Here is a 27,595-nt window from a genome sequence, read left to right as displayed (position 1 = left end):
GCATTTTCTTCCAGAGCCATTTGGCACATATTTATACTTATACATACAAACACTTGGGTTGTCATTTTATTGGATTCTCTTCGAACTCATTTTGAGGTTGTTAACCACAAATGGTATTTATTTTTAACAAACAGCTTTATGAATACAAACAGTCCAGTGGTTGATGTTAATTGTACCTTCAACAATGCCTTCTGAGATCTGTTTTTGCCATAATATCTGTCTCCATACCACATCACACTCTCTGTGTACTGCACTTGAAACCTAAAGAAAACATGACAATCAAAGAAATCATCAAATATAGAATGATTACACCGAATTGAATAAAGAAATAATTTACCCAACTTCATTTAAAAACATCATAACTAGTATTAAGACCAAGAGTGCTAGCAGGTTTCGAGAAGTATAATGGTAGGAATCATGGTTCTAATACAAGGACATGTAATATGGGGCAAAGTTTTATTTCAAATTCGTCCAACTGCCAACTCGTCTACTACCATTTGGTCTATCATCAGTTCCTCTACTCACATCATGGTCTACTTTCATTTAGTCTAATGCCATTCCGTCTCATAACCAGTTGGTCCAATAACCACTTAATCCATATATCATTTGGTCTTTTAAGATGTTAATTGTGTAATATGAATGAAAAGAAAGTGGGTATTAGACCAACTGGTTATAAAGACGAAAAGGTAATAGACGAAATGGTGATTAGACGAAGTGATGATTGGACCAAATGGTTGTTAGACGAAATGTTGAAGGACCGAATGGCATTAGACTAAATGAAGGTAAACAACGTGGTGAGTGGACAAGTTGGCAGTGGACGAATTGACGATTCACCAGGGGCAAATACCTGGGCCATTATGGTCAAGCAGTATTGTATGTCACCACCACCTCAAGTCTTAACTACTCAAATCTGGCCAATTATATGACATTCTGAGAATATACAATAGCCTTATAATGTAGGCCCACTGAAAGGATATCACACTAATTAACTATGTTAAAGGGATGGTCCAGGCTGGGAATATTTATATCTCAATAAATAGAGTAAAATTCACAGAGCAAAATGCTGAAAATTTCATCAAAATCGGATAACAAATAACAAAGTTATTGAATTTTAAAGATTTGCATTATTCCGGTGAATCAGTTCTAAGCATGCCTTTATGAAAATTCATAACAACGTAGGTGGGCTGATGATGTCATATATGTATTCCCACTTCTTTTTTATTAGGTTTATTCAAAAAAAAAATTCCAAGAATAAAACAACTAGATTGACAACTGATTACGTGAATTAGTTATTTATTGCCACAACTTATTTCTCATCATAATGGAGACACATAGTTTTCACATGCATGTGAAAATGAAACATTTATGATTTCATGTAATGACATAAGAAAAAGGAAAGTGGGGATATGACATCATCAGCCCACCTAATAAATATTCACGACGATGTGCATGTAACTGTTTTCTCAAAATATCGATAAATTTTAAAATTCAATGAAATACATACATATAGGAAATTATGTTTTGGCAATTTTCTTTTATATTTGTTAGAAATCTAATAATATTTTTACCAAAAATTAGCATTCTACTAGCTATATAAAGCGAGTTAAGGCAAAAACTATTTTTTACCGCAAATTCCATGTGCTTTTTTGCATAAGCAGCACACGACACTGGCGCCGGCGCGACGGTCCCAGACCAGTCAAAAATGCTGCCGGGGCAATAACTTTTCAGAAATGAGCAGTATAAAATATATATGTATATATATATATATATACATAAAACTGATACAAACAACATTTTCTCCTCTTTTGTAAATTATAAAAATGGCTCTCCAAAATTGAGAAATGGCTCTCCTAACTGCCTAAATTATCTTGTGTATGTGTGTACTGTTTGTTTTCCTTTCTTTTTCTTTTTCCTAAAAGCAGTAAAAGACAGCAAAATAAACTATTCTTTTTTTAAGTTTTTCCTATTTTGGGGGAACATTAAATTTTAGGTTCGGAAAAGTAAAAACTGGAAAAACTGGGTCTGACACAAGCAGGTTGGACCAGTAGAAAAAAGGGTTAACTAGAGCTGGTGTGGAGCCCTGGCATAATTATTTAATTAAAAAATATAAACAATTAATTTATCAAAAATTTGGAAATCGCACAATCATGAGCGGCCGAAATCTAAAGGGGCTCAAAGTGACCCCCCCCCCGTATTTCCTGCTCTGAAATGGCCCAATCAAATTACATGTAGTTAAGACCAGCTATTGATAATGCAGTCAATGATAAACAACAACAAAGTTCAAATAATGAGCTCTGTGACCTTTGACCTTGAAAATACAAGGGGGGTGCGGACAGGGGCGTCGATCCATTTTTCAGATGGGGGGGGGCAAAATCATTAACGTTCCAAAGGCGCTGGATCGTACAAAACACCCACACATACACACACATATATATAATATATGACTTATGAGACACAGACACGTATCTCACCAACAAATTAATGCGAGCGCAAAGCGCGAGCTGATTCTTTTTTTAGTATACTGACAGGAAAAGCGTGCCTGTTTAGAACTGTTTGTAGTAACTCATGAGGAGACATATCTCACGACACAGATAGTACGAGTGCCGAGAGTGCGCTAAAATTTCTTTATATTCTGACCTGAAAGCTTGATATTCTAAGCATTTTGGTACCAATGATTAAGATTGGTATCTAAAAAAAAAAACAATAGATGCGAGCGCGAAGCGCGAGCTGAAAATTTTGATTTTTCGATCTGAAAAAATGACAGTTTAATGGACGTTTTTTTTTATAAAGAACAAGATACATATCCAAGAAAAAATGATTGCAAATCGAAGCAGGAGTTCTTTTGAGGCGTTAAAGTGAAAAGGGAACATTTGCATTTACCTATTTAATCATGAAAAGTATGGGTTTTTGCTACAGAAATGATGCGAGCGCGTAGCGCGAGCTGGAAATTTTTATAATCCAATCAGAAAAGCGGGCATTTTGAGCACGATTTTAAACAAAGAACGAGTTATGTATCTCATTCTCGCTCGTTGAACATGACAAGCTTGTTTTTTTGCCATATCCGGAATTATTGGCGGGGGGGGGGCAAAATGATATGTTTGCCCCCCCCGTCCAAATATTTTCATTGGTGGGGCGATCGCCCGCCCCCTGCCCCCCAGGATCGACGCCTCTGGGTGCGGACTCACCTTCGACCACATTTCAAGGAGTAAAAAGCAAATCAGGGATATCTGATAGCTTCCCACGTCTTGGAAGGCATCCTGGTGTCGAGGTACTTCTCTACACCCTAAGAACGATTGCAATACATCTGCAGAAGAGACTGTGAGAATGAATAGAGAATTAAGTACCAGTAAACTAACCAAAGAAAATATTAGTACAATCCTATTTGAAAGCATAAATTCACCAATGCAAAAGGTACGTAGACTTTTGACAAGGCCTCGTGACTTGCTATATTCCTTGTTAAGTAGTGGCTGAGCAGAGATTAGCGTCCGACGAAGAGAGTCGGCGCGACCCGAGTTAGGGTGAGAATAAGCGACTTTAGTCACACAGCCTTTTGAAACCTGGAGGAGACGTGAATGTATGAATTATCAATGAGCATGCCGATGCCCCAATCCATAAAGAGACATGTGCCATTCTGTCCTATCTTGCTCGTCTTCTTATATCTCATAATAATCTTATAAATAATGATAATCATAACATAAAAACTTTTTGAAATAACATTGGAACTACCAATTAAATCTTGTAGTTTGACAACCCCTTCCCCCTGGGGGAAATATAAGGCATTTCAACGATTCATAAAAAATCAGATTTCATACCTAACTTTCACCTCAAAATTTCTTGCCTACTTGATAGAGATACAAATTTCAGAAACACGATTTACCAAACAAGGCTCCAGCAATAATTTTATTTTAAAAAACAAAAGAAAGACACAACTTTACCTCCTTCATTGCTTGAAATCCAATCACATTTCCACGAAAGTATACAAGACAAGGCCTTTTTAATTCCAGTTTCCTAGATAAACAGGATAAAAGAAAGGAACTACTTTACACGGCAATGCACAAAGGATAACACACAATTTGTGTACTTATTTTTTTCCTTATATAACTTTAATGAAATTTTGCTCCTGCAACAATTGCTCTGGGGCCCGTTGCAGAAAGAGTTGCATTTGAACGCAAGCCAAAAAATCAATCGCAAGTCCCAAATGCACGCTGTTGATTGGTTGAAAATCAAGTTACGCATGATTTTCAGAGTTGCAATCGATTGCAACTCTTTCTGCAACGGGCCCCTGATCTAATTATCTCAGAGTGCATAGGGTTAGAGGATTTTAATAGTTTTTGGTTAAGAATAATGTATTAGGGCTATATTTAGTTTTAGAGGTTAGATTTACATTTGGTTTTATTATAAGCTGCAGATTTTCCATCAGAGAAATTGTCACTGGAGCAAATGTCATGAAACCGTTAGACCACGTGGATATGAAAAGAAATCTGGGTATATGGTCTAACTGGAAATCAGACAAAGTGGTGCATGGCTTACATGAAAATCACGATTAACGGAGCCCCCCCCCCCCACCTTCAACGATTCGCGCAATATTTTCGCCGCGCAAATATTTTAGACCGCGCCGCTCACTGACTTTTTACTTTCAAGTCTTGCACAACTTTTGAGACCAGTTTTGCTTCACCCAAGTACGCGGTTCCGAAATTACGCAACATTATGTAAGTGCATGTCAGACCAAAAGTTGCTCAAAAGCGTGATTTTGTGTGCAAAGTCAATGCAAATTGTGCTTTCAACCGAAATTCATAAATGTATGATTATTTTTTGTTTTTGCTGATCTAAATGTATTTATTTTATGCTGTTTATGATGTCAGAAGAGTCCACAACAAATTTCATAGAAAAAAAAGAAAAACTAAAAAGGTCCAAAAAACAAAGAAATACAAAAGAAATTGCAAAAAACAACAACAATAATATACATAAGAAATTGATCTGATATCGCAATTCTTTTCATGTAAACTTGCTAGGAACACCCAAAAGAGTTTTTTTATACACCCGGCCATATGAACTCCCAAAATACCCCAGCCTAGGTAGGGTTAAACCAAATGGTAAAATGGTAAGCAGATGACGCAAGGGTTGTAAACAAACGAGGATTACACAATTTAGGATGAAAACAAACAGAGGAAGATAAAGAAAGGAACCTACCTCTGTCATTGTGGAGACTTCTGACCCATGGCTTCCCGATGGAACACCTGATGTCTGCTGATGCCATCGGTTCTTAGGAGGTATGCTTCTTTCCATACACTGTTGGTTTGAAGTGCCACTTGGATTAAAAGATCTACTGACTCCATTTGATAGGACTCGGGTTGATGCAGAACCGGATTTATTAGAAATGCCGGCAGGGGTGGTGCGACCATTAGTTACAGATGCACTTGCTGACGGAGTGAACACAGTTGGATGGCCACAAGAGATACTTCTACCGACTCTATTAGACAGCACACCAGTTGGTGCAAAATCGATTCCATTTGAGATGCCTGCAGAAGCGGTGCGACCATTATCTATCGACTTTGTTGGAGTGGACACACTTGCATTGTCTCTAGAAAAAGTCCTTGAATCTACTTGCATTGTTTTTTCAAAGCAAACCTCATTGGCATGTGACAGCGAAGATTGACCCTGCACAGAAAGGCTCCCAAACTTGGAAGGGGTTTCGGAAGAATCCATTGAACTTGAGCTGGGTTGATTGTCCGGAGTGCCAGAAATGTCCTTGACAGAGGTAGAAGTGGTCTGTGAAGATACCTCAGGACTTTTGTCGGATGGATTGTATGTTGATGCAATGTAAGTATTATCCTGTGCAGTAATTGTCTCATTCTTTTCCCTTTGCTTCTCATTTTCTTTCAAGGTTGACAGTAATTTTTCACCTCTTGAAAGATTTGGAAATCTTTTCCCCTTGGGAGAGCGTTTCTTACTTCCACTAGTCATTATTGAGTTGTCAGGTGACAAAGAAGATACATGCTTGTCTTGGGTTTCACAATGAGAAAGTGCAGGGCTTAAGGCAGCACTATCGGAAGGAGTGTTCTGCGAGAAAGAAATACACTCAGATTCGTCCCCTTGCAGCATCAAAAATCTTTGCTGTGGATCCAATTTTGAGGGAGACCAAGCATGTTGTAGGCAGGGAAGAATTTTCTTTCCATCACTCTTTTCAGTGCAGTCAGAATCTCTTCCAGGTAAGCGGCCATTGGAAGGGTTGGACCAACCGGATTCTGCCTCTTTACCACAAAATGCTGTTCCTTCCGCTGAAAGGCTTTTTTGATCTTCAGTGTCCTCACTGTCAAGGCTATAACTTAACTGAGAATCTGTAGGGAAATACTGTCCTGTGTCCTGTTCTTGATTGGATGATCCTCCAGGACCATCACTGTCCGAATAAGTACAATCTGTGGCGAATTTCTGTTCAGGAGAAGAAGTGTCTCTGTGCATACTCGACGAATACTCAATTTGGTCATCAAAAACAGGTTGGAAAGGCTGGGTATCCAAGCCATCTGAATTGCCCGTCTGACCATCAGGCTCGGCACCGCCAGATGGGGAAAAAGGCTCGGTAAAATCATCATCTGTTTCAACACAAGGACAAGTACTTTTATCAGAACCTGGATAAACTTCACGATCATCACACTCAGTATCCCCTGAAGTGGGCCCATTTCTCAAATGTCTGGAGTTGTCTTGGTCACAATCACAATTTGTTTCGGATTGAAAAATTAGATCTTCATAAGATTTGTCATCTTCTTGCTTTACTTTGGCATGCTGAGTTTGAAATTCTGAACATTTGACATTAACCTTCTTTCTACTTTTCTTTAGCTTTTTCTTTCTTTTGACATAACCATCATCATTGCCTCTGGCGAAAGGATCCGGTAAATCTGAGTCAGAGTCTGAATCGATCTCCGAGGATAAAAGTATGACATCACTTTCTAACTCGTCGTTGTTTCCCACCTTCTCACTTTGGTTGGGGATTAAATTCTCTCTCAACCTCACTCCCCCTGATCTTCTGTGACTGTTCCCAGAAGAGGTTGAAGGATACTCCTCATCCTCACTATCAGAAATCACAATCAAATCGTCACCCATGGTACCGTCACTCCTTTACACCATCGACAGTACCATGAATTCTATATAGGTCATCCTCGGTTCTGTTAACCACTACTCCAATCATCACACTTCTGATCTTGTTAATATCTTTCAGATTTCTAGGCTTGTCCACTCATTCTCGATTACTGTTAAAGAGTTCTTTTGATTAGACAGGTTTGCTGCTCCAGATCTATGAATATATGTTTGTATAGAGACTTTTGAGTACCGCCAATCTTAGCTTCTATGGACTATGAGAATACATTTAGTATCTTCATGACTTTCATGAAGCTTAGCTGTCAGATCAGATCTGGTCTTTCCAATAAGAAAGATGTCCTCATCAGCTGATCATCAAGGTCCTGGTCATCCACTCACTGGAATATTATCTCTATGCTGCTCAATGCTTTAGAGTCACCTACCTGAACAAAATATAAAAAACAACATTGAATTTTGAGGGATGGCGAAGAATCCAACTGCTGCAGCTTTATGCAATTTACTAAGATATATAATAAGGCCTGGTCACACCGCGCGAGCGTTGTTGGAGCGGTCGTGGAGCGGAGAGAAAAAATCATCACCGCTCGCTACCGTTCACCATTTTCGATTTCGATTCTTTTTTGGTTTTTTTTTTCGATTTTTTCCCAAATTTTGTGAGCGAAATTCGACCCTCTCTCCCTACCGCTCCACGACCGCCCAAACAACGCTCGGGCGGTGTGACGTGACCAGGCCTTAAAGCACACGAAATAATAAAAACAAGTGGGATGCCACTGGCGGTCTCACCTGCATCACGCGATTCAATATAGCAGCAGTGCTGACTTTGAAAAGTACTAATACCCGGACTAATACCCGGACTAATACTAATAATAATACGACGTTGCTTGTATAGCGCATATCACTACCCATGGGCGTCCCTATATGCACTTAATAGAAAAAAAGACAAAGAAGAGAGCGGATTAAAGCTATTATGTAGACTGTCCCAATCATAGAACCGCTTAAACAAATATGTTTTAAGGCGACTTTTGAATGCTATAACTCGCACAAGATGTTCAGTGACATTTGATTACTCTTATGTCCACGTTTTCTGAACTAGACCAATACACTTACAGAGATATAATGGTAATTCAACAAATACCCCCAACATAGCCAAAGTTCATTGACCTTACATGACCTTTTACCTTGATCATGTGACCTCAAACTCGCACAGGATGTTTAGTGACACTTGATTACTTTTATGTCAAATTTTCATGAATCAGATCCATAAACTTTCGAAGTTATGATGGTAATTCAACAGATACCCCCATTCGACCAAAGTTCATTGACCTTTGACCTTCGTCATGTGACCTAAAATGCGCACAGTATATTCAGTAATACTTGATTACTCTTATGTCCAAGTTTAATGAACTAGACCAATATACTTTCAAAGTTATGACGGTAATTCAACAAATACCCCCAATTTGGCCAAAGGTCATTGACCCTACATGAATTTTGACATTGGTCATGTGACGTGAAACTCATGCAGGATATTTAGTGATACTTGATTAACCTTATGTCCAGGTTTCATGAACTAGGTTCATATATTTTCTAAGTTATGATGACGATTTTGTTCCTCCAACATGGTCTAAGTTCATTGACCCTAAAATTAATGACCTTTGACCATGGTCATGTGACATGAAACTCAGGTAGGACATTCCGTAATACTTGATTAACCTTATGGCCAAGTTTCATGAACTAGCTAGGTCTATATACTTCCTAAGTGCTGTCATTTAAAAAAATTAACCTTCGGTTAAGATCTGGTGTCGACGCCGCCGCCGCCGCCGTCGGAAAAGTGGCGCCTATATAGTCTCACACTGCTAAGCAGGTGAGACAAAAACTTGGGTGAAGGTTTGAGGAAAATTCATCAAGGATTGAAAAAGCTATCACCCGCTTAGAATTTAAATTTTTTTATTTGTAATGCCATATACGAGCAGCGCGGCCCACTAATGCAAATTTTTTCATGGTTCATGATTAAAAAGGTTTTTCTTTCAGGACATGTTAGAGCCACACGTAATTTCAGAATTCAAGATACTACAGATGTTCCAGATTCGTTATCAATGCACCCCTAGTACACCTATCAATTGTAAGACGCACCCCCCGACCCCCGGGAATGGTGCGTCACTCGTCAGATGTGAGTCGGATTTCCATGTACCATGACGCACCTGTGTGTCTCGACTGTGACGGACCTTTTCTTACGATGACTGTGCCTGGACGAAAAAATATGACGCACCAGTGCTAGATTTTGACTGACCATCGACTGTCTCCATGACGCACTCCGTCAAGTAAATCTCCGGCTCCGCGGGCGCGGCACCAACGTGCCGCCGCTGTACTGTATACGACATCCGCGTACATCTCTCGCGAAGGAACCTTGCAAAGTACTATGGAATAATACCCATTCAGGGGGCGAATGCACGAGAGGGTCTTTGAAAGGACTGTCTTTGGTATCGCCCATTTTATGAGGCGCATTTTAATCATGAACTACCGTATTTGCCGGCGTATAGGCAGCATTATTTTTTGATGAGAAAAAGAAGCAAAGTCGGGGTGCGGCCTAAAGCGCGAACGCTGAATACGCGGTCAAAACAGCACGTATGCGTACGTTTGGGACTACAGTGACGCTTCCATTGTAATGGTAGTTAAAACAGCGCGTTTATAGGATGAAATAGTAAAAAGCATGACTTAACTAAGAAAACATTTCAGTACCGGTACGTGATAACTTACTTTTCAAATTAAATTCTATTTGGGTCTAAATTTGTTTCCGTATAACGTAGCAGAGCTCAGAGACCGTGCAACTCACTGACTCTGTCTGGGGCCGGCATTCCCCGGCAAGAGCATGTGTAATAAGTACGTTTGCAATATGTTGGTAGACTTTTGTCAACACAACCTATATCTAATTATTGTAATGAATGTCATTACTTTTTATGAAATTATGTGGAACATTGATTTAACACGTTATCATTTTTATCTTCCTTGCAGGAGCCAGGAAGATTAACAGCACCTCGCTCTAGATTTTTGAATTTATTTTTTACATCATCATCGATCGTAATGGAAAATAAAATGAAAATATTTACCTTTTGATCTTTTCTTTTGCATCTCCAAGTCTCATCGGCCAATAAATAATAATAAAAACCTACCTTGCGATGTGTGCTGTGGTCTGCTGCGGGAAATGGCGGTAGTGGTGATGATTGGCTGGTTGGTTGTGAATACAAATTATTTTGGATGAATTATGTGATGATAATGGTGACAATAATGATATAAGTACGATTGTGTCAATGAATTGCCATAAAATGATAATTAAAGTTACAACATTGAGATGAGTGATTTAGATTTTTACTTGTTAGGCATTATGGATTATTAAGATGGCGACGAGGATGATGATGATAGAGCACGTTTATGTTGACAATAGTAAATGATGATGCACGATTTGCGTGCGACGATAAAGATGACAAGGTGATACACGAAGTTTGCATGAAATTTGATATTCTATTGCAGGTGGAAAATAGCGTAAGTATTAAAAAGAATCATGCCGCCTTCATTATTTTCCCGCTGAAAGAGACCGAGGGAACATGACAAGGTATGTCAATTAAAATTGCTTTGTGCGTGAATTAATAACGGTCTTTTTCAAGACCACAAACTTCCAAGAAAGATTCAGTGTTCATCTCCGGGGGGGGGGCACTTCCATTCATGAGTGGATACCATGCGCGACCATGGGGTTTCGAAAAGCACCCTAAACACGTAATTTCCATATTCTGAAAATGCACCCCTTAACAAGTATTGGCGTGTGAAACCCTACCCTTAACAAGTATTGGAAAACGATACTCTTGGCAAATATTCCCTGAAATGAACCCTTAAACAATTAAGTACAGGAATGTTTTATTGTTACAGGTCCTTTGGTCGTCGGCTTTACCTAATTTGGTTTAGTACGACCCCACCTCCTACACCTCGCGCAAATCAGACTCTAAACACGAAGTGTTGGGGCAAAAAGGACATCCTTTACAAAGCATTTTAATTTTGTTTTATCATCCCCGCAAATTCGACCCTAAACACGTAATTTTCCTAGCGAAATAGATACCCTTTTTTCCTTATTTTTTGTGTTTTTGACACCCTTATCACGTTACGTACGTAACGTGCCCTATCGTGAAAAAGACATCCTTTTTACATGTTTTTTTTTGGTCGCGCATGGTATCCACTCGTCAATGTAAGTGCCCCCCCGGGTTCATCTTTATTCATAGGCGGCGGGGGGGGGGGGCAGGTCCCCCCCAAAAATTGAGATGGTGGGACGATCCCCCCCTAAATTTTTAGTTGATAACTTTTTCTTATTGCTTGTCAAATTTGTTTCCTGCATCCCCCTCCCTTAAATTCTGGTGGACCCCCCTAAAATGTCTATTGTCCCCCCCCCCTAAAATTTAGGTTGATGACCTTTTTTTTTGCTTGTCAAATTATTTTACTTACATTTGTCCATCACTAAGGTAGACCCCCTCTAATTCTTTGGGTTCCGCCGCTAATGTCTTTATTTCACTTGGTCTTTACCTCTCTCTCACTCTTTATTTTTTTCAATTCAATTCTGGTTTTATTGTGAAAATGGTACATGACAAAAGTCCGAAGACTCATCATTATTTACAAAGTAAAAATGTACATGTATATTATTAAAAGATTACAATATATCACAATTCTAGTGCTTGACAAATAACAAATAAAGCCAGAAAAAATAATTTGGACAATCTCAAAAAAAGATTATTGATTGAAATTATAACATTGTAAAACTATCATCGTCAAAATCACATCAGCAAGGTTGCGAGTATTAAAAACATATATAAATTAACATTTACACTTTTAAAATATCATATTTAAAACAAGAAAAATGGGCATGTATATAAAAAAATTGTAAATAGCAAGACAAATTAAATAATATATAAGTCCTATAAAAATATAAACCAAATCAATGTTGTGAATAATTGTAATTTCAAATTAGTTTGAGCCTTGTATGACAGTCATAAAACTAAAGCGAAATAAATACGATGTTACAAGATTGGTATGAAGTCTGGAATTAACCATGTGATATACTGTAGATAGTACACCACCAGTCACAATCCCAATTGACCACCCGTTTACCTGCCTAAACCAGAGAATAGCAAATTCAGTGCACTGAATCCAATGTTCTCCGGCCGAAACAGGCAAATAGGTAGTCAAAGAAATGTGACTGGTACATTATATGCTTTATAGTAAAAAAAATAAATAAACGAACCAAAAAAATATTGAAGTTGGGCAGAATTACATATCGAATAGTCGTATTACATGTAGGTGGAACTCAAGTAAGTAAAAAAAGAACATTGGAATAAAAAGGTGACAAACCTAACATAAAATCAATAAGATTAAAGATAAACAATAAAGGGGAGTACAAAAAGTGTTACAGTTGCTAAAAAATAAAGCTGCATATAAAATTACATTATATTACAGAGTTCAACAATTGCACAAAGTGGGGGATTAGCGACTTTTCATGGTATCTTTTTGTTCTAGTCCGAGGAATCTAAAGATGTGCATTTCTTAGGGAAAGACCAGTTCTAACCCTACGGGTTTCAGGCAAGAAGTGGTGATGTCGTTTCGATTTTAGCAACGAGCGTGCAAATCCTTCAACAAGTTCACTCCGTCTGTCTTTAAGAGATACTTTGTAAAAGTTCAATGTATGTCAAGACATTTGGCCAGGCAGTGATACGCAGAGCCCTCTCCTGAACCCACTCAATGCTAGCGGATTGTTGGCAGGTAATGCTAAATGCCCAAACAGGCACGGCAAACTCAATCAATGGCCTGATGTACATCTTGTAGATTATTTATCTCATGAGACATCACCGACTTCAATAATAAAAAAAAAAACATTGAAACACTGCCCGTGCTTTTGTATTTATTTAAAGGACAAGTCCACCCCAACAAAAACTTGATTTGAATAAAAAAAAATTCAACAAGCATAACACTGAAAATTTCATCAAAATCGGATGTAAAATAAGAAAGTTGACATTCAAAGTTTCGCTTCATTTCACAAAAAAAAAGTTATATGAACGAGCCAGCTACATCCAAATGAGAGAGTCGATGATGTTATTCACTCACTATTTCTTTTGTTTTTTTTTATTGTTTGAAATATGAAATATTTTGATTTTCTCGTCATTGTCATGTGAAATGAAGTTTCATTCCTCCCTGAACACGTGGAATTCCATTATTTTAACATTTTGTGCTTCAGGCAAGGAAGTCCTAATCGTCAAATTCGTAAATATTGAAAAATTGTATAATTCAAACAATACAAAAGAAATGGTGACTGAGTGACATCAACTCTCTCATTTGGATGTAACTGGCTCGTTCATATACATGTAACTGTTTTGTTAAAAATAAGCGAAACTTTGAAATGTCACAACTTTCTTATTTTACATCCAATTTTGATGAAATCTTCAGCATTGTGCTTGTCTGATTTTTCTCTATTGATTCAAATCAACATTTTTTGAGGTGGACTTGACCTTCAACTTTATTTGTACGAAAAGACGTTAATTGAAAGTTTACCGTCGCAGCGCTTGTTTATCTCCGCCACTCTTGTTTACCTCCGCAGCGCTTGTTTACCTCCGCAGCTCTTGTTTTCATCCGCAGCGCTTGATTACCTCGATCGGCCGTTTCTTCACGTCGATGGTGGATTATTTTCCTTGCGTCGCCTTGGCGAAAAAGATGAAATAGTAAGAATTACAGCATGCGTGTTTATTATTTCCCATTCCGCGGCGATTGTTGAACAATATTCCAACCAAGATTTTTCCGACTTCGCCGGGAATTCTGTCATGCATTTTTTTTCAAAGATGATTCGCAAAATGGGGGTGCGGCCTTCACGCCGGCAAATATGGTATTATTAAGCAACGGTTTTTGTTCACCAACAAATGAATAAAATATGTTGGCAGGCATTAAAGAAAACAATGTCCTACGGCGCATCATAAATCCGCAACACGAAAGACGTCCTTTGCAAAGAACACCCCCCCCCCCATGAGAATCAGTTTTTGATCTGAGAGGAACGACGTACGAGACGCGCGCTGCAAGAAAAACTCGTTTTTCATCTTGAGCCATCGTGCGGGCTTGCGGGCTGGATATATAACAAGTGGAATGCCTCTGGCCGTCTCACCTGCATCACGCGGTTCAATATAGCAGCAGTGCTGACTTTGAATACTACTCTAACTTGCACAAGATGTTCAGTGATACATGGTTACTCTTATGTCCACTTTTTATGAACTAGACCAATAAACTTACAGAGATATGATGGTTATTCAACAAAAAACACCAACATGGCCAAAGTTCATTGACCTTACATGACCTTTGACCTTGATCATGTGACCTGAAACTCGCACAGGATGTTCAGTGATACTTGATTACTCTTATGTACAAGTTTCATGAATCAGATCCATAAACTTTCAAAGTTTTGATGGTAATTCAACTGATACACCCACTTCGGCCAAAGTTCATTGACCTTTGACCTTGGTCATGTGACCTGAAACGCGCACAGGATGTTCAGTGATATTTGATTACTCATATGTCCAAGTTTAATGAACTAGACTAATAAACTTTCAAAGTTATGATGGTAATTCAACAGATACCCCCGATTTGGCCAAAGTTCATTGACCCTAAATGACCTTTGACCTTAATCATGAGACCTGAAACTTGCACAAAATATTCAGTGATGCTTGATTACTATTATGTCCAAGTTTCATGAATCAGATCCATAAACTTTCAAAGTTATGATGGGAATTCAACAGATATCCCCAATTCGGCCAAAGTTCATTGACCCTAAATGACCTTTGACCTTGGTCATGTGACGTGAAACTCATGCAGGATGTTCAGTGATACTTGATTAACCTTATGTCCAAGTTTCATGAACTAGGTCCATATCTTTTCTAAGTTATGATGACATTTCAAAAACTTAACCTCAGGTTAAGATTTCAATGTTGATTCCTCCAACATGGTCTAAGTTCATTGACCCTAAATGACCTTTGACCTTGGTCATGTGACATGAAACTTTAATAGGATGTTCAGTAATACTTGATTAACCTTATGGCCAAGTTTCATGAACTAGGTCCATATACTTTCTAAGTTATGATGTCATTTCAAAAACTTAACCTCAGGTTAAGATTTGATGTTGACGCCGCCGCCGCCGCCGCCGCCGTCGCCACCGCCGCCGTCGGAAAAGCGGCGCCTATAGTCTCACTCTGCTTCGCAGGTGAGACAAAAATGGATCTAAAGAAAAGTGAAATAACTTCTTATGCAAGGTGACAGAAAATTCAAGACAAGATTTTAATCCAAGGATGAGCATGCAGGGTTTAAATATAAACGCCCGACGACGTGAGTAAAGTGCGCGGACAGACCCGTTCGTACCATGCTGAGGCTTTATGACGCACCCCGGTAAAATGACCGACTACGACGCACCTATTCTCCATGCTCTGACTGACCAATTGCCTCCATGACGGTACCCTGAGTCACGAATTTGTTGGTAAATTGGGACCTTTCGCAATCATCACGGACGCTAGTATTAGGGTCCCCTAACACAAAAGTTAACGCTTAATCATACACTTGATTTTTAAGATTGATTGTGCATTACAGTCAATAGAATCAAACGTAGGAAACTGCTCTACGATCAATGCTAAGCTTTGTGTACCAGGGGGGTTACAGGCCCTACAAATCTGCTTTTCGTGTGCAAAATCCCTTTCCGCGACACCCGTACCGCATACATGCATATTACGACTGATGGCTGGAGATATTCAAAATGCAGGACCTAAAATAGATTTATGACATGGAGAAGAAAGTGGTTTTTCAAACAAATCGAGAACAAATTGAGTGAGGAAAAACTTACTGAATTAAGGCTTAAATATAGATCATTACAGTCCATCGAATCGATATTACATTTAATGTGGATTATTGGTGGATCACTGGCAATTGATTTCATGGATAAGATCAACCTCTCCAGCCGAACATTTCGCATGCGTTGATATGTACACATCATATGCGATACCTTTGAACTCGTTTCCTTTTGTTTCTTTTGTTTCTTTGTTTCTTTTGTTTACTCCTTATACACAAACGATATGCCTCTCGCACACGATGTGAGGGGCATTATGTTTTACATTCCCCAGAAATGGGGATTAGATTCAAATTCCGGGGGGACCACTTCCATTGATGAGTGGATACCAGGCACGACCATGGGGTTTCGAAAAGTACCCTAAACATGCTAAACAAGGGAAGCAATTCTTTTCCAGATTATGAAAATGCATCTCTTAACAAGTATTTGGCTTGTGAAACCCTACAAGTATTGAATATATATCCCTTATTTCAGCATTTTAAACATCGTTTTGACACCCTTATAACGTTACATAGGCCTATATACGTAACGTACCTGCCTACTCTGTCCCCTTTTACGGGTGGTCGCTACTGGTATCCACTAATCAATGGAAGTGGGCCCCCCGGGCGGCCTCTCGAGCTCTAGGAGGAGTCAAATGTGGCTTTGGAAAGTCGTCCTCAATCGGATAAATCGCTGTTACCATAGTAGCAACCAGAATTTTGCACACGAAACGCATATTGAATGTTTCCGTCGCAGATGCGAAACGAAAAAAAAATCTCATGTCACACAATTTGCATTGCAGGACTGAGTGTTACGACCATGATGACGGGCCCAAAAAGTCCCTTCCAAAGTCAACGACCGTTGTAAATAAGCGTTCGCGTCCTCAAACGAAAGGTCGGGAATGACCCACCCATGACGCACCATTCCCGGGGGGTCGAGGGGTGCGTCTTACAATTGATAGGTGAACATGGTTAAACTATGACACACTTTTAGTTGTAAATTCAAATCATGATACACTCTCAAATACACAATCAATTGATGATACACTCTCACTCAATGACACTCTTTTGATACAAATTAAAATGGTTAATACTTTCTCCAATTAAGTCAAATGATGGCACGCTAAGATCTATGAGCAAGAGTGTCGCTAAAGCGAGCACATAATAAGCCCGCCTGGTCAAGCAACGTCTGACCTAAAAAATAAATAGAATTCCTGGGATCTATGCTAGTATCACACACACCAAATTATATGAGCCTATGTTAAGTTCAACTAAGATTATTGCGTTATCAAGGACTTCAGAAGGGTAAGATGAAAACAAGTCACTGTGATCTTAACCTTTGACCTCAGGCTTCCTGGGATCATAGCTCCGCTATTGTCCGGATGCGACCATGCAAAAGCAAGCAGCCGACAATATAGCATACGATTTCCATAGTGTATCAAAATACGATCGACGCCCGCAGTCAACATTTTTCTAACTTCCAGCAAACGCCTCGTCATATTTGTTCCAGAGTCCAACATCACTTTTCTTCTTAATTATGGGTGCCAGAGATAGATGTGCTGTCTATAGCTGCAAGAATTACCACAGATTTTACGAAGTGCAACCTAGCTTGTTTCATTTTCGCGCACTGTCTGTGCGTATTGTGAGCTGTGCAGCCAGTGTTTCCACAGCTCAAAAATAAATTTCCCGAAACTGAATCACAAATTTCCTGAAAGTCATAGATATTTCCTGGAATTTTCAAGTTTGATTTTAAACGAAAATCGGGCAATAATACAGCGAGCCTAAATTCGGTCTAGGTGGCCAAAATCAAGGATTTTAGCATTTTTTTTGTTCACGCCCTCTTAAAAAAAGGAACAAAATTAGAAATTCGAGCGCGGAGCGCGAGCGGAAAATTTTGAGCTACATATGGCTGTAAAACATTAATAAAATGTAACCTGAATATCATGAATATTGATAGTTTCTACGTTTAATTGTTGTTTAATTGTAATTTTCATATTTCCCGAAATTTCCTGGAATAATTTCATTTCCCGAACCGTTCCTGGAAAAACTCAAAATTTCCTGAAATTTCCCGAATTTCGGGAAGAGTGGAAACACTGTGTGCAGCTGTATCCAGTGCATAGTGCGCTTGTATGCATGGACTGCGAGCACTCTCCGCCCAGGGACGGTGTACATCGGCGAGGTGGAGGAAAGTCTCGGAATTCCAAAGAATGATGATCAATAAAACAAACTCTGCAGAAGATTATAGCTGTGTTTTCTTTTTCTCTCCACAGACACATAATTATTGCATGTAATTCAGGATCATGGCCGGATTTTCTGGTTCTATTAGTAGTCTGGTCCCGTTATATAATACTGCAAATGCAAAATAAAGAATGCTCGGGTCTATGGCATTATCAAATGTTATTCAGAGATTTATTCAAGCTTTATTGTGCATGTCAGTCCTATATATACATGTATATCTATATATATAATAAGCTAGTGTATATGTAATATATATATATATATATATATATATATCCTCAAAAGAAGTTTGGAAATCTGACTTTGATCGATATTCCCTCCTCGGTTTTAGTAAATATCAAAGTGTAATTAATATTAATGAATAGAGAGCATTTAATTCCCTTTAAAATGATACCATACATGATATGATTATGGTTCACATGGATGTGCAGTGTCTTGAAATGTGGGGCAAGGTCGCAATTCGAAAGTTGCAAAATGTGGTGATACGTACGCGTGGGTTTCTCAGCGGTTTCTTTTAATTATTTTCATGAAAGTGAAAATTAATGCAATACTACAGAAGTAGAATTATGAAATACATATGCGCGTGGACTAAGCCTTGTTAGTTTATTGCAGTCACTATATTGACATGAGTACACATGTATAATAATTATGTTTATATTTCTATCGAGGTTTTTACCTGACTGCTAAGAAAGCACGAATGCCTGTGAGCAAACAACCAGGGACCGACAGCTTAAGGACCTCTCCGAGGGACCTAATAATGAGGATAAATTGGGGTGTATTGTAATGGTAGTTTGCAATAACAGGTCCTTCCCAAATTCGTGCTGATTTATTCTATGAATATACTTAAAAACAATAACATAACTACCTATAGTAAATAATCTGCTCTGTGTTTTGTCTCTGATCTCATGATTTAAAGGGGTCATTATGAAAGATTTCTGCCTAAATGAGACAGAAAATCGTGTACAACTCTTGAAGGCACACACAGGTCACGGAGTGACCCTGAGTGCAAACAGCTGACTGTGTTACAACTTAAGGTGGTGTCACACCTTGGCGTTTTAGACAGCGTATGCCCGACGTATCAAAATTTCTCTAAAACGTCGGCATACGCTGAACTTTGATATTTTTTTCAACTCTTGGCGTATACTTAGCGTATTCATAACGAGTTGGACGTATACATAACGTATTAGTAGCTTATATCGAACGCTTCGTTAACTTATAAGTAACGTATTCCAACGAATGCTTAGCGTTTTGCTGGCGTACACAACTTATGCCCTACGATAGCCTAACTTACGCATAGCGTGCGGCAGCGTATCGCTGACGAACACGTGTCGTAGCATATAAAAAGCTAGGCTGCCGCTCGACTATTCAAATCATAACCGCACGATACATCACCGTATCAACACCACCGCCATGCCGAAGAAAACTCCTGTGAACCCCACCTTTATATACCAATTCCTATAAACGTTGTCAATACGTCATTATACGGTAGCTGTAAGTTATAAACACGTTCAGTGAGTGTTGTGGTCGTCCGGAGCACGTCTTCATACGTCAATATACGTTGGAGTTAAGTTACACATACGTTCAAAGCACGTTACTCATAGGTTAGAAGTAAGTTTTAGGGTACGCTGGACATTATCTCGACGTACATCGACTTATGAGTAACTTACGAGTAACGTGTGTCAACGTGTATCATTGATCGCGTAACTTGCCTCCAACTTATGGCCCGCGTATGCGGGACGTATGAGCCTTACGCTGGCATACGTCGAAAATTTTGTGCTTGCACAAAAATTTTCGACGATCTCGCCGTATGACGACGTATACCAGCGTGTTTTAGCGTACTCTTAACGTATGCAAAACTTACCCGTAACGTATTCAACGTACACCAGCGTATTCGCCAAATTCCTCATACGTCGGGCATACGCTGTCTAAAACGCCAAGGTGTGACAGCGCCTTTAGGGGTGATAAATTTTCACAATAGGGGTGATCAAACTCACTGGAGGGACTTTACTCACTCACCATTTCTTTTGTTTTTTATTGTTTGAATTATACAATATTTCAATTTGTACGAAATTGATGATTAGGACCTCATTGCCTGAAGCACAAAATGTTAAAATAATGGAATTCCATGTGTTCAGGGAGGAATGAAACTTCATTTCACATGACAATGACGAGAAAATAGATATATTCATATTTCATATAATATAATACAAAAGAAATAGTGAGTGAGTGATGTCATCAACTCACTCATTTGGATGTAACTTGCTCGTTCATATAACTATTTTGTTGAAATAAGCGAAACTTTAAAATGCCATAACTTTCTTATTTTACATCCGATTTTGATGAAATTTTTGGTGTTATGCTTGTTGAATTTTTCTCTTTTTATTCATATCAAGTTTCTGTTGGGGACTTGTGGAATATGACGCGTTAGCGGTACGGAAAAAAAACACGCGACCCGGCAGGCTTGGCCGCGATCGCCATGGGTAGCCGAGGCAGCAACTATGGTGGCCCTGAAGGGACATCGCATATAGACCAAATCGCCAATTTCGTCGTGAATATCAAATTGACGACGAAATTCATGACGAAATTGGCGACGTCGTGAATTTCGTCGCCAATTTCATCGTGAATATTCGCGATTTGGTCTATATGCGATATCCCTTCAGGGCCACCATAAGCAACACCTTAATGCAAAGTCAATGAATGTTCATGCTCTGTGAAAATAGGATGTTATGATCTTTTGTTTTATCCAGTCTAACGTTAGCTCTGTTTTTGAGGATGAGACGCAGGCGGAGCCCGTTTAGGTCAAGAAAGGGGGGGGGGGGTCGGATTCCCCCGCGGTGTTGTATAGGATCGATCAGTACCGACGGAAATGCAAAATCAGTACAATGGACGCGGACTGTTAGAATACCCAGGCCGGGGGTTCCCTAAATACGGGCAGCGAACATGGGGTTTCGAAAAATACCCTAAACAAGGGAAGCAATTCCTTTCCAGATTATGAAAATGCATATCTTAACAGGTATTTGGCTTGTGAAACCCTACAAGTATTGGATATATATATCCCTTTTTCAGCATTTTAAACATCGTTTTGACACCCTTATAACGTTACATAGGCCTATACGTAACGTACCTGCCCACTCTGTCCCCTTTTACGCGTGGTCGCTCCTGGTATCCACTAATCAATGGAGTGTCCCCCCCCCCCCGGCGGCCTCTCGAGCTCTAGGAGGAGTCAAATGTGGCTTTGGAAAGTCGTCCTCAATCGGATATATCGCTGTTACCATAGTGGCAACCAGAATTTTGCACACGAAACGCATATTGAATGTTTCCGTTGCAGATGCGAAACGAAAAAAATCTTATGTCACACAATATGCATTGCAGGACAGAGTTTTACAACCCTGATGACGGCCCAACAAGTCCCTTCCTAAATCAGCTACCGTTGTAAACAAGCGTGCGCGTCCTCAAACTAAAGGTCGGGATTATGAGTACAATGGATGCGGACTGTGGGAATACCTAAGCCGGGGATTCCCAAAATATGGGCAGCGAACAGGGCAAAAAAACAAATAATTAACAATCTCAAAATAACGAAGCTCTCAAAAATAGTTTGTACTATATGTAATCGGTTTTCAAAGTGGGGGGGGGGGTGACCATGTAAAAATCACAATCATATGGTCATTTATACGTTTTTGTACACGGTTTTGGAAAAAAAGGGGGGAGCTAAAGCCCCAAAGCCAACACCCCCCCCCCCCCCGCTTCCGCGGCCCCGGGTAATTACGTAACAGGTAAGCTACGTTCGTGCGACGTAGGCCGACCGCTCGGTCCACTCACATTGCATGGGCGCCTGCATGGGCCTGGGCAATTAACGCAATACAATGCAATACTTGCCACCTTTCGCAATCCTCACGGACGCTAATATTTAGGGTCCCCTAACACAAAAGTTAACGCTTAATCATAAACTTGATTTTTAAGAGTGATTGTACATTACAGTCAATAGAATCAAACGTAGAAAAGTGCTCTACAATCAATGGTAAGCTTTGTGTTACAGGGGGGGGGTTACAGGCCCTACAGATCTGCTTTTCGTGTGCAAAATGCTTTCCCTCGATATCCGCATCATACATGAAGTACATTGCGACTGATGGCTGGAGATATCCGAAGTGCAGGACCTAAAATAGATTATGACATGGATAAGAAAGTGTTTTTTCAAAAAATTGAGTACATATTGAGTGAGGAAAAGGTTACTAAATTAAGGCTTAGATATAGATCATTACAGTCCATCGAATCAATATTGCATTTAATGTGGATTATTTTTGGATCTCTGGCAGTTGATTCCATGGGTCAGATCACCTCTCCAGCCGAAACCATTTCGCATGCGTCGATTATGTACACGGCATGCATACGTGCGGTTTTTTTTTCTTTTGTTCACTTCTACACAAACGATGTGCCTCTAGCACACAATGTAATGGGCATTAGGCCTATGCTTTACTATCCCCAGAAATGGGGGATTAGATTCGAATTCCCGAGGGGAACCACTTCCATTGATGAGTGGATGCCAGGCAAGACCATGCGGTTTCGAAAAGCACCCTAAACAAGGGAAGCAAGGCTTTTCCAGATTATGAAAATGCATCTCTAACAAGTATTTAGCTTGTGAAACCCAACAAGTATTAAAACATATCCTCACTTTCAGTATTTTTAACATCGTTTTTGACACCCTTATTACATTGCATAGGCCTATACGTAACGTACTTACCCACTCTTTCCTTTTTTACGCGTGGTCGCCACTCTTCAATGGAAGTGGGCCCCCCGGGCGGCCTCTCGAGCTCTGGGAGGCACCAAATGTTGCTTTGGAAAGTCGTCCTAAATCGAATATATCGCTGTTGCCATAGTAGCAATCAGAATTTTGCACACGAAACGCAAATTTCAATGTTTCCGTTCCAGATGCGAAACGAAAAAAAATCTCATGTCACACAATTTGCATTGCAGGACAGAGTTTTACGACCATGACGACGGGCCCAAAAGTCTCTTCCAAAGTCAACTAACGTCGTAAATAAGCGTTCGCGTTCTTCCCACGAAAGAACGGGACTAGTAAAAAATGGATGCGGACTGTGGGATTACCAAAGCTGGGGATTCCCCAAACATTAATAGCTCCATGCCCAAAATATGGGCAGCGAAAAGGGCCAATAAGCAAACAAAAAAAATTAAAAATAAAGAAACTCTCAAAAATAAATTCATGTAGTATCTCAGAAATAAGAAAGGAAGAAAGAAGGAAGAAAAGAAGAAAGAAAGGAAGAAAGATAGAAAGAAAGAAACAAAGAAAGAGAGAAAGAAAGAAAGAAAGAAAGAAAGAAAGAAAGGAAGGAAGGAAGAAAGAAAGAAAGAAAAGAAAAAAGAAAGAAAGAAAGAAAGAAAGAAAGAAGAAAGAAAGAAAGAAAGAAAGAAAAAAGAAAAAAAAGAAAGAAAGAAAGAAAGAAGGAAGGAAGGAAGGAAAGAAAGAAAGAAAGAAAGAAAAGAAGAAAGAAAGAAGGAAAGAAAGAAAGAAGGAAGGGATTAAGGAAGGAAAGAAAGAAAGGAGGGAGGGAAGTCCCCCATATTAGCTCCCCTAACTTTACCTTCAAAGGTAAAGCTCGCCTTTACCTTTAACTTTACATTTTCTTCTCCATAAAAAGTTATACATCAATTTATCAAGTTCCTGAAATATCGAATGTGGAATTTGATTAAGTGACGTCATGAATATCAACTTAGGGTATATGAAAGTTTTAACCATTGGTATTTTAAGGTTAGATCTCTTTGTTTCCACCACGAGAGGAAGTTATTGATTTACTCAAAATTTCTTTACAGTTCATACAATCTTTTACATTAATGTCTAAGTTACAAAATACCCATAATACTACTTTTCCGGAAGGGGGTACCCCCTGGGTTTTCTTGATCAGCATTGCCTCGTGATATTACATACATGTACATATGTATTCGTTATTAATTTTCAATCAAGGTACACTTGCAAAACTTTCAAAAATTATTTCTAAACGGTTCATTGAAATAGGATTTTTAACAAAAAGGGTAATGTCATCTGCATAAAGAACTTGCTTCACTTCTGTGTCTCCAATTGGAAACCCAAAACCAAATTATCATTTCGTCGTCGCACGCACCACGAACCGTCCTCTCTGCGCACTTCGATGCGAAAGTTACTTTTTCAGAAAAGGCATTTAAAGAAAAGTTTTTTTTAAACCAGCAATAAGTGCACCTACAAGGAGAGCAAATTATTTACCAGTGTCTTCGTTAAAAAGTTCAGGTTCCAAAGTTTCATCCCGTATCTTTACATTTTCGTGAAGTTAATTATTTACGCCACAGTGGGCCGGCAACGTAACAGAGGACGGTTCGTGGAATAGATACAGTGCGCTTAACTTTCGCATCGAAGTGCGCAGAGAGGACGGTTCCTGGTGCATAAGTGTTTCAATACAAATAATAAACAAATAGGGAGATAATGGATCTCCTTGTCTTACTCCCAGGCCTACTTATTCATATTATCATCTATTAACCTTATGGCTTCACCTATATTTCTATTTTCCGTATAACCAACTTGATCTGGTGAAATTATTTCATCCAGAACATATCTTTTATTCGTGTTGAAAGGACTAAAGAATTGTACGGTCTACGTTCAAAATAGATGTTGATCTATACACACAAAAAAAAAGTAAGTCCCCCCTAAATCAAATTGCTGTAACTTTTGAACCGAATTATTTTGTGATATATTTCATGGGTGTTTCCTATACTCATTAAGCAACTCCTGGGGAAAAATGAGATTGATCGGTTGAGTCATGCATGAGTGATTAAAGATCGAATTAAAAATGACCATTTTTGAAAGTCACAAGAGTCATTTTTCGGATTGTGCAGATACAAAGTAGGGCAAAAAATAGTTTTTAGGAGAATTTTATGGTGTTATGCTGTTTTACTATCCATCATTTAACCACTCATTTAACCAAATTTTGATATCGTATGTTCATGGTTGAGTGAGCACGATGTATTACAGGGGCCGCAGAAGCGGGGGGGGGGGATGGGGGCTGGGTGGCTTCAGCCCCCACTTTTTCCCATAAGCAAGTATAAAAATGTAATACGATTGTGATTTTTGGCATGGTCAGCCCCCCCCCACTTTGTAAACTGCTCTTTGGCTCCTGTATTGTGACGTATCATCATAGGGGTTTTTTGGTAGTATGTTCTACAATTTGTTAGATCATGTTAAAATTTAAAAATGTTGATGGCTCTCCCGATTATAGGCCCCTCCCCCATTTAACATTCTGGATCCACCACTGATCTGTCCATACATTCAACTGATCCTGAGAAATTGTTAGGAAAAGAATACATTTATGCAGTATAAAGAGTATTCATTCCTAAGTTTTCGAATGTGCTCGCTCAACCATGAAAATGGTTAAAATTCGGGAAATGTTTGGTGATAGAAATGATGGATGATAAAACAACAGCAATTAAAGACACATTTGAAATCAAATTTGTCCCCAATATTCACTTTATTTACCCTTTAAAATGAGTCTGTGACATTGAAAATACCAATTTTCCCATTTTGATACGTGCTCACTCATCCATAAAGAAACAAATCGATTTCATTTTTGCACAGAATTCTGCCCATAGGTTGATAAACATTACTGCCAAACGACATTGCTAAAAACAGCCTTGAAAAAAAGTTCCACCATATTGAACAAGGGGTTAAGTATGCTTAAACATATGCACCCATAATGTACACAAGTCTATGAGAGAGGAAGTCAAAATTTTAACAAATATGAAATGACGGTTTGTTTCACGGACGGTTTTTGTTACTTCTGCCAAGTTATTTCATGAAACTTCGCACATGGCTTCAGAGTAACACTATCCAAAAGGTGCGCACACTAAAACAACCATTAGATACGGTACAGAGTGGGGCCAAGGCCTTGAACTTTCTTCTCATTTGCATAATTTTCGAATATTGTGTGCTCACTGATGCATTAAACATCGGGATTTTCATAAAAATCAAATTTACTGTGCAAGGAGTTTTATGACAGATATCCATAGTTACAAATTGCATTTTTTCCAATAACGTAAAAAAAGAGCTAATCACATTCCACGTGTTCATTCAAGCGTAAATGTTTAATTTGACACCTTTGAATCATTGAAGCATGTTAATTGGTCATGAACATAACGAAAAAATTGAGAAAATATCATTTTCAGTTACCCAAATGAAGCAATACTTGCCTACGATATTTGAAAATCGCATTTTTTGTTTCAAATAAATGTTCATTGAACCGTGAAACGATGAATATTGTTGAAGATAGTCTTCCCCAAAATAACTGTCATCATATTCTAGCATTTTTATTGATAGAAATGTGTAAAAATCCAATTATAGCAAATTTGGACTTGAGTTTATTCAACCGTGAAATTTAGCTTAAAAAAAGTTGTATCGTCTTTTAGAAAGTACCTTTTACAAGCCTTCTGACTATTTTTCATGATGAGAATGTGGAATTAGTTCCAATAAAATGGAATCAAAGTCATGATATTTTGCTTGTGACTTTTGAAAAGTGACATTTTTGCCTTCTGACGGTGCTCACTGAAGCATGACGTAAGATACGTCCACAGCATTTACTCAGAGGGTAGCTTATAAAATTACCTACACGCTCATGTAAAAATATATCAAAAACTCACATTGGTTCGGAAATTATTGATGTTTGTTCAGGGGGGACTTACTTTTTTGTTGTGTATATATATATGTATATATATATATATAAGAATTTTTGATGGATTCTTACCCTTTTCCTCCCCCGCCTGTAACGCCACTTGTATTCGGGTTCTTGCGTCTCTCTCGAGTCTTCGGGATCGTGGGTCTCCGAAGATTCTCCCTCGCTTTCACAATCACGTTCGTCGATATCTGCATTAGATACGATTGATTTCCGTCATCGCTGGAGTCTTCTTCCTCCTCCTCCTTATCCAATTTTCATGATTTAGAAGGGTGAGAGTTTTGTAGTAACGACGCAGTGTATGATGTAGCAGTTATCCAAATTGTCACAATTTCCATGTAAGGAATGAATATGAATATCGCCTCTGTGTATGTAAAGTGGTTAGATAGCAATTTGTCGACTACTTCCTCAAAACGTAATATGAGCAATACGAATCGTATTCGTGTATACTCAAGGTCAGGTGTAAAACTTCTAACAGTTCACTCATGCGGGTGTCCTTTGGAATCTAATCAAATATTCTTTTGTTATGAATGCTTTGGGTCTTTCCACCGCAGTAGACATCATAATTCAATACAAATGTATTTACATTGCAGTCACGCAAGACCTGAAGCCTCAAGGGAGGGGCATGCAAATCTAGGAAGGGTGGAGTGAAATGGAGGGGGTCATGTCAGGTAATTGGATAT

General features: G+C 38.9%; 1 protein-coding gene across 1 annotated transcript in view; it reads right to left on the bottom strand.

Annotated features, from left to right (window-relative positions):
- LOC121405804 overlaps nt 1-27,355 on the bottom strand; it is a 69,717-nt gene extending 42,362 nt beyond the window's left edge. Inside the window, exons 1-5 of the mRNA XM_041596762.1 lie at nt 26,985-27,355; nt 5,191-7,510; nt 3,936-4,008; nt 3,186-3,316; nt 177-261 (exon numbers count right to left, since the gene is read on the bottom strand). Of these exons, the coding sequence (XP_041452696.1) occupies nt 177-261; nt 3,186-3,316; nt 3,936-4,008; nt 5,191-7,098 (2,197 nt within the window). The 5' untranslated portion in view covers nt 7,099-7,510; nt 26,985-27,355. The remainder of the gene's footprint in view (nt 1-176; nt 262-3,185; nt 3,317-3,935; nt 4,009-5,190; nt 7,511-26,984) is intronic.
- Nucleotides 27,356-27,595: the final 240 nt, after the last annotated feature.

Source organism: Lytechinus variegatus, chromosome 19 (assembly GCF_018143015.1).
Source record: "Lytechinus variegatus isolate NC3 chromosome 19, Lvar_3.0, whole genome shotgun sequence".
Taxonomy (NCBI): Eukaryota; Metazoa; Echinodermata; class Echinoidea; order Temnopleuroida; family Toxopneustidae; genus Lytechinus; species Lytechinus variegatus.
This window is presented reverse-complemented; position numbering and strand designations above follow the sequence as displayed.